Source organism: Ixodes scapularis, unplaced genomic scaffold, assembly GCF_016920785.2.
Source record: "Ixodes scapularis isolate PalLabHiFi unplaced genomic scaffold, ASM1692078v2 PGA_scaffold4__175_contigs__length_147842914, whole genome shotgun sequence".
NCBI lineage: Eukaryota > Metazoa > Arthropoda > Arachnida > Ixodida > Ixodidae > Ixodes > Ixodes scapularis.
The window spans coordinates 108,876,469-108,890,090 of record NW_024609879.1 but is presented as its reverse complement, the minus strand read 5'-3'; the positions used below and the strand labels follow the sequence as shown (position 1 = coordinate 108,890,090).

The following is a 13,622-nucleotide window of genomic DNA, read 5'->3' as shown; positions in this document are numbered from 1 at the left end:
GCCGTTTTCGCGTTTCAGACTGATGAAATCGGCTCGCTCCATGAGACAGTTAATGCTTTCGCATTAAAACTTCTGACATGCCCAGGCATTTACCAAAAAAAAGAGAAAGGGGGGTTTGCATTTCTTTATAATTTAACCCTTTAACCACCAAGTTATCCTTAAAAAAAATGTACAAACTTTCCTAAATTTTTTTTTTTTTCACATATTTTTTTTTGTGTGGTTCCGATTTTGCAATTACATTACTTGATTGGTTTCTGATAAGTATTAACACAAAAATCTTAAAAGAAAATGTTGATTTTTATGGAAGCTTTCCCTCGGTGCATGTAAGAGTAAGAATAACACGTGCTGAAATGCGCAGTATTTATTTCAAAATACGCACCATAACAAAAGATCAAGTGCCTAGACGTTTCTCTGTACCAGCGCTAACAAAGTTCCGTAAGTAACGATTCCTTGCAAAATTATTAGCGCAAGGAACACCACCATCTCTTCGCGGTCCACCGGTTTCCATCAAGAACCCCGCGCTGGGAAATGCAGGACCGCATAGCGGTTTGTCTCTGTCACAATGAAGTTGGCAAGGTCCCAATCCAAAAAAAAACAACATTGAACCAGTTGAGAATGTCTTTTTCGTCAGTGGGTCGCCGCCGAATCCCAGGCACTGCACAAAACGGAAACCTCGGAGGTGCTGGTGGCGGGTTTTCAGCATTTACGCATCGCCACACTCGCATTACCCAGCGCGTCATCTTCTTCGTCACTGTGGTCCCTCCTTGCTGTGGTCTGTGGTCGTCATGTTCGACTTACTTTCAGAGACAAATTCGATGTCTTCATCGTCGCTACTGTTCAAACTGCCGCAAGAGAGAGCCCGTTTCCGAGGGCCGTCACCGGCATCACTCAAGCACGCTGCCATCTCTGATCACTGTTGCAAGGCTAGATACGTACCAAAGGCCAAAACACGCAATATTTGCGCAGAGCCTATTTGCATACAGGGGGCTTATATTTGCGCGACTTCTCCTGCCCTCCCGGTGTTGAAAATTGAAACTAAAGCCGATGGACAAACCTGTCTCGTGTTTGGCAGTGAAAACAAACCATCATTTTGGCTGGACAAGTGCGACTCGTCATCAGCGATATTGTACAACCTTCCATGACGAGTACACCTCGGGTTGAGTGGTTAAAGGGTTAATGTGAAACCTCGGCCTTCTCGTGGTTTGTTCCTCCGCAGACTAAGAGTAATGAAAGAAAGATTAGACTAAAGGAACACTGCTTCTTCCTGTTTGGAAAAGTTTAAACTTTTGGGAGACGAGAAAACGAAGGCGGCCGGAGGAGCATACAGCAAAAGTGAAGAGGGCGAGGCGTGCAAAAGTCGCTGGATAAAGCACCAAGTTGATGATGAGATCAATCCCAACTCTTATGATCGCTTGTGCCTGGACCAAGAGTCGTAGTTCATGATCTTGCGAGGCAAAGTAAATAGAAAAAATTGAGGCTATTTCTTTTGAATACTACCTTCTTTTCCTGAATTGCCCATTCGATGTTACCTGTAACAATGTGCCTTTAGGTAACAACAAAACAGTTAATGGAATATACTTATTATTAGCCTTGGTACATTCATTGCATCTGTAACAAAACGAAATTGTGGCATGTTGCTGGAAAGTTGCCCGTTGTTTGTCGGTGTTCCGTCTCGTAATGGTGCCACCGTAGAGCGTCGCAACCTAAAAATTGCAGAGGTGTTCAGTCTTTGAATTCGTCAAAGGAAATCGCATCTGCCACTAAGTCAAAACAACTTTTCCGATGCCGCAGAAGAGAGAGCATTCGTCAGCACCCTTCCAAAAACAGAAGTGTGCCGAATGCCCAATGTGTGTCGGGGCACTAAGCCGACCATTGTTTTGTGGGCAGAGCTTTTCTAAAGTTTTTTTGCTGCAACAAACTACAGCCATGTAACATGCCCCCTCCTTTCCTCCGGAAAAGTCGTCATCGAACAAAATGGTCAGGTGAAAACACCCTATAAAAGCTGGGCAGTAGCACTTCCTTGTAGGCATGGCCATTTATTTTCGAAAAAGAAAAACAAAACTATGGGAACAAACTACACAACAAAGACTAAAGAATATAGATCATGCAGGAACACATTCCATCCCACAGAGTCCTCTCTCTCCGTCTCTCAAAAGAAAGGGAAAAAAACAAACGTGTCCCGCGTTTTTAAAAGTACAAGTTCCCCCGATCAATTCTGGAGTCTCGAACCCTCCGCAGCAGCTCGATCCTGCACGACTCGACGGGCTGGCTCAAGGCCTGGAGGCAGGGCAGCTTCAGCGCGGGTTCGAGGGCCCTCACCACCGACGAGTCCACCTCAGCCGTGTCGCAGTAGAGCACGTACAGCACGCCCGACATGCCGCCGACCTCGCACTCCGTCAACATCGCCGCCGACAGCCCAGACACCGTGTTCGGGGTCTCGAGATCGGGGACCGTCTCTTCGGGGCCGCTCTTGAACGAGCACGTCCGCAGCTGGCGCAGCAGCGGGAACTCCGGCCGTCCTTTTGACTTGTACTCGCTCGCCGGCAGTGCCGTGAACGACACCGACGTGACGTTAGTCGATTTGGAGAGTTGAACGAAGTGACGAGCGATTGCGGCGCAGTTCTCCGGTGGCACCTCTTTCTCGCACACGCAGTAGAGGACGCCGTTCCCGTGGCCCGCGTAGTGGAGCAACTTGCCCAGCGTATCGGGCCGTCGCATGTAATCCAGGCCCCAAACCGCTGAGGAAGAAGGGTCCGATGCGTCGTGACGGGACGCGTTGAGTCGGATGCTGCCGAGGACTTGGTACGAGTCCGGGAGGAGGTAGCATTGCGCGAAGATGTTGGGCGCCGCGCCCGTCGCGACGCAGACGAGGTCGTAGGCCGGTAGGGACGAGACGTCGTCGTACTTAGAGTCCAAGTCGAAGAAGACGCTAGGCGTTTCGACGTTCTCGTCTTCGTTGTCGTCGACGGCGCGGGAATGAATCGGCAAGACTTCGCCGAAGAAGGTGGCCATTTTCGTTTTTCGGGACGACTGATGCGCGATGTCGGTCGCGATGCTGGCGACAGGTCCGAAACATTTTGCCTCTGATAAACTAATAATAAACACTCTAAACACTTATATTTAATAGCTAGTATGTGTTTTCCAGTTAATGTGTTGATCATCGCGTAAATAACCGAAATCCACTGATGTCTGCTAAATAGATAACTCGCTCTATATAATAATCCAGTCCAATCCACTTTAATCCAAAGAGAGAGAGAGAGCGAGGGAGAGGTTCTGTTGGGTCGTGTGCGATATCTTCGTTTAACGATTTAGTACCCAAATATTATTTATATGTAACGTGGGAAGTATTCGGGAAAGAGAGATGTCGAATGATGCAGACGAAGATGACTACATGTCCGCCGATTTCCTAGCTTCTGGGTAAGCTATCTGCGCGCTCACCTGGCGAACTCTCATTTCGTTGGAAAGGCATGTCAATCTCGTTGAATGTGTAACCCGACTCAAAATGCGGTCAAAATCATGTAAACAATTCAGTTGTCTTTCTGGGGCACTGTTCGCACAGCAAACTTAGCAATGAGTGATTGTAATAATTAATTGTTTCAAAATTTCCGCTGGCCGATGCCATCTCGAATGAAAGGTTGTGTTTCGCCACATTAACTCCGTACCTTCGCAATTTGACAAAGCAAACATTCTGAAAGCTTCTAAAATAGAGACGAATACACTAACTGGTTCTCTTAACTAGTACTGCCAGGCTCGGTCAAACATAAGCATATTTCTTAGAATTAAGAAGAAGAAAAAAATGGGTTAATGATCCAGCATAGCACAAGTTGCACTTCATTTTAAGGGCAGTATTCATTTACTCAGTCATAAATCCACTCCACCTTGGCCATTTCCCCTAAATAAAGTTTACATCTAACCGAATACATCAAGTACATTCAACAGCAAAAGCAGCCTAAATTCAATTAATATATTTTTAACAAACTCTCGTCGCTGTACATAAATCCACTAATATGGTCCCTCAAATTGTGCCTAATGACATGGTGGAAGTCTCATGCTGTTGCTTACTATGACCCCAGTGGTGGCACAGCTGCAGAGGTGAATGCAGCCGGCAGATGGTCTGCTGTAGGTTGCTCTCCAGCTGAGAAGTTCACAGAAGTTTTGGCAGCCAGAGGCTGGTATGCTGCAACAACAGCATCAACAGAACCACCTTCCTGCTTCTGTTGTCACCATTACTGATGCCATTCTTTTTTAAGCGCTCTTATTCATTTGCTTACTTTCACTCTTAGCTGAGTGAATTGTCATCTCTTTTGTTCGTTCACTCCCCTCCGTTAAATGTCCTGTATCTCAAAAGTAAAGAGCTAAAAAAAAATATTACGCCGAACGCATTAAAGTTGTGACACAGGATTGCGTCTCTTCTCGCAGCGAGGATCACCGGCCAGGTCTGGTGTTAAACCGTGCTACGAAGCGGAAGTATGAGGCCGAGAAGCGGCACTGGGAGGCAAACCAGCAGAACCGGACCAAGAGCACCAAGCAGCTCATGGAGGACACGCGCAGCGAAGCGTTGAGCAAGCCCCTCGGCGAAGAGAACAAGGGGTTCAACCTTCTACGCAAGATGGGCTTCAAGCCGGGCATGGGGCTCGGTCGAGAGAGCAACGCAGGTGAGGGCGGCGCGGTATGGGGCCTCGAGCGCGTCTCCAACTGGTGTGATTACCGCAGGGTCCTAAAAAGTGGCCCCTCGATTGTCGCTCAATGACATCGCAGAAATGTCGCACCGTCACCGGTTTTAAACAAAAAAAAAGAGTGCTGTACAATTAGTAATTTTTTGCCATTGCTACTAGACCAACTCATTTGGCAAACGTCTGACTTGTCCTCCCTTTGGCTAAGGTTGATTTGTGGGACAATGTTGTCATTTTTCTTCTGGCGTTTACGGCAGAAGTGTCTGGACGGCCACCGTCTCTTGGTAAAAGTGCACAAACCGGGGACTCTAAGCTGGACTCTTGGCAAGAAAGACGGCGACGGTGCCAAGGTCAAGCGCGGCGCTAGCCGATCGCGGCAGTCAACATCTTGCCGTCCTTCTTGCACAGTGGCCAACCTGTCCCAGACCTTTCAATTTCGACTTGGGCAACCAGCATCTCTCCTCTTGGGAAAGGTGCCCATACTGTCCTGGAGGAGAACAACGGGTGCCGATTACTGCTGCCGAGTTGGCCCATTTTTATCTATTGTGCTCTGGAAAGCTTTCGAGCGACTAGAAGCACCGCACCTTTTACGCGCTGCGGCACGAATCGGTAACAGCAGCCGCAGCCTGGTGTCTCAGTCAAAGGGTGATGAACATTGGGAGGGGTTGGGGCATTCAGCCCTCGCAGGCAAGCAGTTCTCCAATTGGCCATTTGATGGTATCTAGCAACGTTTTTTGCTTGTGGCCCACGGCCAAAGACTCCTGCTGAGGCAAAACCTCGTGCAGTAGAACCTGAGGGATTATTCCTGGGTTGCACTTGCGTTCCTTTCCGTTCCAATCTGACGAGTATAGTACCGGCATGTGGTCGTCAAAATCGATACCATGGGGTGTACATAGAACAGCCCAGTTCAGTAGCCGCACTGGCTAGATTTCTTACCTGGGATGAGGGTTCCCAGATTATTTCATCTCGAGAAACCCGCATCCAGCTCCAATGGCAGCAATACATATGCAATACATAAAGCAGTGTTGAAGACTACAGACCTGGTAAACACTAGGGAGTGTTTGATATATACTTCGTTATGCATCCATGGATGGCTCTGATCTAGTCAAATATAGCTTACACTGGGAATGCACCTTACTTAGGGGCCGATTCGGAATCTCAGGGAACCTCTGAAAGTACTCTGCGTGAACCCACGATCTACTTGTAGAGAGTGAACCAGTGCCAGCGTACCTCGGAAGCAGATCAACCTCGCTGTCTACGCGCTCAGTGTCTAACTTTGCTTTACTCTTTCTCAGACAAATCGCTGAAGGAGCCCATCCCCATTGTGGTGCGGACCAGCCGGGGCGGCCTGGGACAGGAAGCCGAAGCCAAGGAACGGATCGAGGCTCGGCTCAAGACGACTTCGGAGGCAGAGTGCAATCGCATGGCTCAAACCTTCCGCGACGCCAAGCGCAGTGAGGCCTTGGTGCGCCAGGCATGGTCCGACTTGGGCAAGAGCCAGAGGGCGTGTCACCAGCTCGATTTGGCACAGGTGCCTGTTTACCACCACTCGCCGCGACTCGTCTGTAAAGGGGATAGCGAAGGCAGTTTCAGACGTTTCGTAATTGAGACGTCTTACGACTGGTAGAGATATTAGAAAGCTGGAGTTCACACGCCGCAGCTCTGAGCACGTGGAGTGAAAGCTCGCTCTGCAGAACCCAGGGATCTTGGGTTTGATCCCCACCTCTGCCCATTTCGATCTGAACAAGCATCGTACCGGCGGGCGTCGTGTATCAGTACTACGTGGTACACGTTAAAGACCCCAGGCTGGCAGTCGTGTCGCACCGGCTAAATTTCTCATCTAAAGCTGCAACACCAGATACCTGTTGAGGCCGAACTTCCGGCTGTCTAAATGTACATGCACAATTATTATTATTTAAGCAGGGTATTTGCATAATTCTCTCATGTAGTCAAGCGGTTGTTACAGAACGTTTTTCAGCAGCACAGAACGCGAGCCAGCGCAGGTTTCCATCAAAACGATAAAGTAATGTCTTGGTAATGCGAGCCCCTTTAATATAAAATCCCCGCTGTATAGAGGACATCTCCAAAAATGAACAGGGCAAATACTCATTTTTGTCTATTATGGACGACTCTTTTAGAAGAACTGAGGTGCCTATAGTGACGAGACATGACTGAGACATGTGTGCTCAAAGCACTTCTTGCATGCTCATCGCTGTGCGTTTGGCAGATCTGCACACGAGCTATCCTTTCTTTGTCTTCACAGCAGTTGGCATCCACTTCCCGCCAGTACTGCACTTACCGGACCCAAGTCGTAGAGTTCCGATGCTGTGGGGCTTATTTCGAAGCACAACCCCATCGGCAGGTCTTGGAAGATACCGTGATCAAATATATCTACTGTTTATCAGATATCTGAAGCTCTCTTCAGTGCCCCTTCGATACAAATTGTACGACATTTACTAGACCACCGTGCATGTTTCGGCACAAATTTACTTTCACAGTCCGGACTATCTGCCAGCGCAGAACACGCAGTCTTTTCATGATAATATACTCGTGTTCATGTGTGCAACAGTGCAAAACTTCACATACTCCTTTCAGGACCTCGAGGACCCGGAGCAGCCTTGGTTCTGGCCCCCTAAGAAACCCAAAGACCAGAGCAACGGCGTTAGGAATGTCGTCTGCTTGGACGAAGAGGTGGCAGAAGACGACGGTCTGTCGGAAGGCGATACGAGGAGAAGACTCGAGGACTCTTCGGACGAAGATGAGGAGGTGGAAGAAGAGAAGGAAGAGGAAGACGTAAGAAAGCCTTAGAACAAAGTATATCCCAACATGTTCTATCTATACTCTTCTCAGCCGTAAGATGACAGTGCAGCAGGAGCTACAGACACGCCGGGCCAATCACCCACCGCCATTTCATCACTTGAGCCCTCTGTGCGTGGGGGGTGTAGGCGGGTGCGTGAAGATGTACGACTCGTCCAACCGGCACAAAGCTTCCACCACACTGTCAGTTTAGGGGTAAACGGAGCATAGCACTTGTCGGAAACTTGCACAAACCTTTAAAAACCTATTTGAGTGAGGTTTGCAGTATGAGGCAATGTGCCGAGCACATCACATGGGATCAGTTTGGTTTTACCTAATTTCGAAGCTTTTAAAGGCTCTCAAGTAAATTGCAGACACATCCAACAGTTCTGCAACCAGACATAAACGCATGTAAATATCAAAAGCAGTTTTCAGCTTCCTAGCGTCGTTTCTAGCTGTTACATTCACGCCCCAATGGACCTCTTCCACGTAGAGTTTTGCACACGCTCACGCTTGTGCACGGAAATGGACAGTTTTGTGCGGCTCACCACCGTTGAAAATGTGCAGAGTAATCCTCTACCCTGGTCACCCCGCACAATTCAAATAATCCTGTTGTGGTCTCCCGAGCAGTTTCACGTATTTGTCACCGAGCGCAACCTTTATGCAGAATGGGTCCATCGACGTCGTAGATGGCGCTGTTCGATGGAAAAGCGACCAATTTTCTGTTGCAGCGGATTGGTCAGGATGCCGAATGTTTGTGCAGACAAAACATGCCAGCAAAAGCACTAACAAGCCCCTGGGCTATTATAATACGAGCAAACAATAATCGGGACACTCGCGCAAAGTCCGTTTTTGGTGCCTGTAACAAGACATCTTTTCCCTGGTTGCGCAACTACTAGGCATATTAGAACTTTAAACTGCTTAGTATGTGTGCTTTTTTAGTCGCCGACAGAGTAAGAGCAGCAAGACATCTCTTTTGGACGCGCGGCCTCTGGCATACACTCATTGCCTTCTGTTGTGCTTTGGCTGCACAATGGATGGTGTCGGGGGCAGGAAAACCGAAAGACCTGTCTGCTCTTACCATCCCGTCAGTGACTATGATAAGTAGAAACCAGCACGACCGAGATGCGCGACAAAGGGTGTTCACTTTAACTTAAACAACCAAACTTATCAGAAAACGTTGGAGATGGTTCCACGTTCGTCTCTTTTACCTTCCCCGAGTCACGGTTGCGTTGCACCATTCAGAGTGCATGCATATGTTTTAGGCCGAGGTGTAAGGGTGCCGGCAAATCGAAACCTTTGTCTGTCATGTTCCAGCCGTGCGAGATGCTGAGAACCTTGACGAGCTACTTGCGCGAGCGGCATCACTACTGCATCTGGTGCGCGATCCACTTCGACGGTAAGGTCATCCGAACAGCGGGCAGCACGCGAAATTCTGGCCCAGGTTCGTCGATTCATTCGCTCGTTCGTTTTCAGGAGACGAAGACATGGCTGGAAACTGTCCAGGACCGACAAGGGAAGAACATGACGAAGACTAGCGGCATGTGGTTCATCATCATCATCATCATCTGTGTGTACCATACTTCGCATTCGTAAAGATGCGGGATATCAGCACTCCAAGAAGGCCGTGCAGACGACAGAGTGGGCGAGCAAGTAGTTTGTTTTGCTTGTCGTGAAAGAAATGGCAGAATTAGGGATGCTAGTTTGAAGTTGCTTCTGCGAGCAGGAGACTAGCCAAGAAACCGTCATCAGACTCGTGATGAAGGGTGTCTTAGCTAATATGGCACCTTGTAATGTTTTAGATTAGGTTGATTAGGCTCTTCAAAATATTTGTTTCAACACTTTGAGTCAATGTCACAGTGTGATACACTGGAACATTCGGTAGTAATTGTTTATCTAATGCAACAAGCAAAATTTTTTTTAAAGTTGTTTTGGACGAAAGAAATTTTAATTATGTTCTTGGGGCCGACGAAGTATGCCCCCATGCCAAATTGAGGCCCGCTCTCTCGTACGACCCACTCGTCGCAGCTCACTGCGATGCCAAACTCTTCTCCTGACGACATCCAGCGCAACCACAAGAGACAACAAATGATCAACCAACGTCACATCTTTCTTGTGGCATTCTTGGGCCCATTCCCAAATCTATGTACATATGAATTAAACCCTAAAATCTCAACAGTTGTTTCACACGCGCTATGCTTCTTTCGGCGTCGTTTCGGCCGTGGTCGGGTCGTGTTTTGTGCCTTCCAGGACTACGGCATGCTTCATGTACTTTTGCAGCTTTTGGTAGTTGAACTTCTGCACCGAATACTGGTAGCGACAGTAGAACCTGCAAAGCAAGATCCATTGTCATTGTGTCATCTGCCTCGTTTTTGCCTGCAGATGACCCGTGAACGTGGAACTCACCAGTAAAAGGTTGTGATGGCGACGAATGAATAGAACCCCGCGTCAGCAGCTCGCTTAGGCCTACCTAGAAAAAAGTATGAGAGTCCGACTGTTATGTGATTTGGATATGACTAGATAAAACTGAATCGAGCCAGAAAATGGGAAGAAGTGGAAACTCTCATCTGATCATTGATCACCCCTGGCAAACCCCCTTCACAGTACAATGCATAACATATTTTAGTGATCCAAATGAATTAGTTCATTGATTCAAAGAATTTCTTACCAAGATGTAATTGGGCATGTCAGTGTATGTACTGCCCTGTCTAGTTAATATTGACCCTATTAATATGAATACCGGACTACGTGGACACTTTTCGGGGACGAACTGGGTAAATGCATGCATTTTTGTCTCGTTACTATGGACAGCTCGTATCATGAATGATTTTGGGAGGGAATGGGGTGTGTTCATATTAATGAAATATAACTGTAATTCAGTTTTAATCCCTTAAGTGCCACATTTTTTTCCCCAAAAGCACCCGAAAAGTGCCATATTTCTTTTATTTTGAATTTTTATTCCTCTAGTGTTACACATATAATTTGAAAAGTTTATTACAAAAAAATCAGCGGAGGTGAAAAAAATATTTGCCAACTAATATGAGTGCTGCAATCTATGATCAGCGCCGCGAAACTACACGGACGAGCCTTGTTCGTCCGTAGAATTGAGGGCTACCGAAAAATCCACTGAACGAGCTGAGCTCGTCCATGGCATTTTTAGCCCAAAAATGGCCGACAAGCTCAGCTCGTCCAAGGCACTTAAGGGGTTAAAGTCAAAGTTGTCTTTTCTGCTTCACTGCCAACATGATATACAGTGAACAGAAAAAAAAATTCATTTATTTGAAAAAGAAAAAAAAAATTACGAGGTCTGCCATACACAGTTAATATGTCGGTTGTTGTCGTGTTCAGATACATGGACACTTGACCTGGAGCCAAGCGGCTACTGATCATTGTTTCAATATTTGCGAAGGCAATGAGACAATGTTTCATAGTCGAAAGGAAAATTGAGACTGTCCAATGGCATCATGAGAAGCCCAAAAAATAATTTGATCAAGTCACATGCAAACTTTGGCTGTTCGGAAAACAGGTAAGAGGTCAGAACCTGAACTGTAATAGATCTTTTGGCCGAACCTGTCCCATTAACGGCTTAAAGGACAAGTGAATTCAAAGACTAAAGAGGGAATAAATTTCAGTAGAGTTAATTGTTGGGCTAGTTGGTTTTGGAACTTGGAATACATTTTAGCGCTCAAAAAACTCTCGTTTCTCGTCTCTTTGTCCTTGTTTTTTGAGCGCTAAAATGTATTCCAAGTAAAGAGGGAAATCGAAGACGATACAGACGGCACAGGCTTTCAACGTGCAATGAAGTTGCATGCCCGTGTTGTCTGTATTGTCTTCTATGTCTCGATTTCGGGAATGATAAAATCCAAGGATAATTCCAGACACTTACTCGTGAACATGAATGTAGCAAGTCCGATGCCCAGCCCACTCGCGATACTCGTCTGAAAAACTGTCTTCAAACAGGGAATTTCCTCCAGATTCCGACCCATAAACATGACCTAAAACAAAATGCGCCGAATAAAAACATGCATTTATTTGCGAAACCGTGGGCTCACGCTTTTTTGGGCATTCGTTCGTTCGTAACTCCAAAGAATCCACACTTACGGGTTTTTTCTGCGGAAGGTCGTCACTTTGCGGCGCATTCTCTTCCATTGCTGCTTTTGTCTTTTCTACCATATAGCGTATATCATGCAGACAGGAGGTTTAGCTTTAAATAGTTAATTATTGTTAAGAAATTAGGCTCCAGTCATAAACTTCCGATCCTGCCATGTGCACGGGGCTCCATTCAGACGAGACAACTCGAGTCGGGACGAAATCAAACTGGCCGGAATTGGCTATTGGCTTGGCTGTTGGCTGACTTCATTTTTGATTCCGACTCGAACTACTGTCGAACTACGTACTCACTGGATTCGACTAGGTTTCGTTTTGCTTGAAGACTTCATTTTCGCGTATTTCGTTAACCGAGAACAAAAACGAACGAGGTTGATTAGAGCATGATTTCACTTTTAATAGTTCTATAAAAATTTATCAAGCGCTTGTCCTGTTTACTTTGTGCCCTGCCTTCCTTTTTTTTCTTGCGCTATTTTATATATTTAACGAATCAATCTTATTAACCTAATTTCTAAAAAATCGTGTTTTTTTGTGTGTTTTTTTATTGGTTATGGGAGTCAGACAAGCCGTCTGCGCGCTTTGCTCTGTGATGACAGCTACATCACTGAAAGGTGCATGGAACGCATCTCCGACTGGTGTGTTTTATTGGTTTACCGCGTCTAGGGGCCTCCCAGGCGAAAATTTCTAACTGGGACCAGTTGGCACCTCAACTGGTTTCAACTGGGACTAACTGGTCCCAACTGGGAATCAACTGGGACTAACTGGTCCCAACTGGGAATCAACTGGGACCAATAGGAGTCCAACTGGGGCCAGCTGAGGGGTCAACTGGTTTGAACCATTCCCAGTTGGGAGTCAACTGGTTTGACTCCCAGTTGGGAATGGAGTGCACTGGAACCAGTTAGGAAAGTAACTGGTTGGAGCGATTCCCAGTCGGACTTCAAATGCCTTTCCCGTTCCCAGTTCACGCTGGGCAACAATTTGGACAAGTTGGGGGTGTATTGACCTTTGCTAATGAAGAAAACTAAAAACACTAACATTTTTAGATTTATACAAATAGGGAATTTTAATTACTGGGGTACATTTATATATTTATAAAAATAATATAAAAATTTTAATTAACTAAATAATTTTTAATTGAAAAATATAATTAGTGACAAAATGTGTTCACCTAAATGAACATTTAGTGCATTATTAAAATATATTAAAACATTTATTTAAATACCTAAAGTATTTTTTTTTCTTTTAATAAATAAATTTATCTTTTGACTAATCAGAGCTAGCCGGCCGCCGTGGCACGCGGGTGCGGATTAGTGGTACGCGCTGTCGACAGATGGCGCTGCCTATGCTGCCTATGCGGACGGACGCGCTAGAGAGGGGTCGCCATCGCCCAAGTTGGTGTCGTTATGAAAATGTCAAAACTACAGCTGCGCTTCTTTGGACCTAACTGTACACACACCACGGTGGCGGCGGTGAACTTCGAGGATGGAAAGATGCAGTTCAGCGATCGGAGGGCACCCAGGAAAGACCGGACGGAAGAAAACACGCCGCGGAGAGCACAATGGCGAAAATGGCGGGAGGCGGACTACCTCGAAAATGTTCGACTGTTGTGACAGAGATTGCAAGGTGGGAGCGCTACCGCATCTTATCAGGACTTCACCTGCGCAACGCAGGATCACGGGTGAGCACCTTTCTTCACGCGATGGGAAGAGAAGCTGAGGACGTCTTCACTAACAGACGCCAGCGGCCGATCTTCCTTCATCTCATGAATACCACCTCTGAAAAAGCGATTCAACCGTCGCAAGCAAGTGGCTAAACCCGGAGCGTGTACGTCACCGAACCTATTTAGTTTCATTCTCCAAGTTTTTGACAATAAAGTATTGTCAACCTTCCATTTTGTGCCGTGTTTCATTGTTGCTGGAGTTGGTACCAACTCCAACTGGGACCAGTTGTAACTGGGACCAATTCCAGCTGGGACCAGTTGCAACTGGGAATTGTTCCATAAACCAGTTGCAACTGGGACCAACTGGGACCAGTTGGACGACTCCA

At 46.7% G+C, this 13,622-nt stretch overlaps 3 protein-coding genes across 3 annotated transcripts; 1 reads left to right on the top strand and 2 right to left on the bottom strand.

The window, feature by feature from the left end:
• Positions 1 to 2,016: 2,016 nt before the first annotated feature.
• On the bottom strand, positions 2,017 to 3,191 carry LOC8027768 (proteasome assembly chaperone 1). Its single transcript, XM_002409456.5, has one exon. The coding sequence runs from the start codon at positions 3,010 to 3,012 to the stop codon at positions 2,188 to 2,190; it is 825 nt and encodes a 274-aa protein (XP_002409500.3). The 5' UTR covers positions 3,013 to 3,191; the 3' UTR covers positions 2,017 to 2,187.
• Positions 3,192 to 3,223: 32 nt separating this feature from the next.
• On the top strand, positions 3,224 to 9,646 carry LOC8027767 (G patch domain-containing protein 11). The gene is made up of 6 exons (XM_002409455.5): positions 3,224 to 3,417; positions 4,420 to 4,655; positions 5,969 to 6,204; positions 7,269 to 7,466; positions 8,787 to 8,868; positions 8,946 to 9,646. Exons 1-6 carry the CDS (start codon positions 3,362 to 3,364, stop codon positions 9,005 to 9,007), a joined length of 870 nt encoding a protein of 289 aa, XP_002409499.4. The 5' UTR covers positions 3,224 to 3,361; the 3' UTR covers positions 9,008 to 9,646.
• On the bottom strand, positions 9,572 to 11,781 carry LOC115321121 (cytochrome c oxidase assembly protein COX20, mitochondrial). The gene is made up of 4 exons (XM_029981410.3): positions 11,571 to 11,781; positions 11,356 to 11,464; positions 9,876 to 9,939; positions 9,572 to 9,798 (listed from the first exon to the last, which is right to left on the bottom strand). The coding sequence occupies exons 1-4, from the start codon at positions 11,640 to 11,642 to the stop codon at positions 9,663 to 9,665; spliced, it is 381 nt and encodes a 126-aa protein (XP_029837270.2). The 5' UTR covers positions 11,643 to 11,781; the 3' UTR covers positions 9,572 to 9,662.
• Positions 11,782 to 13,622: the final 1,841 nt, after the last annotated feature.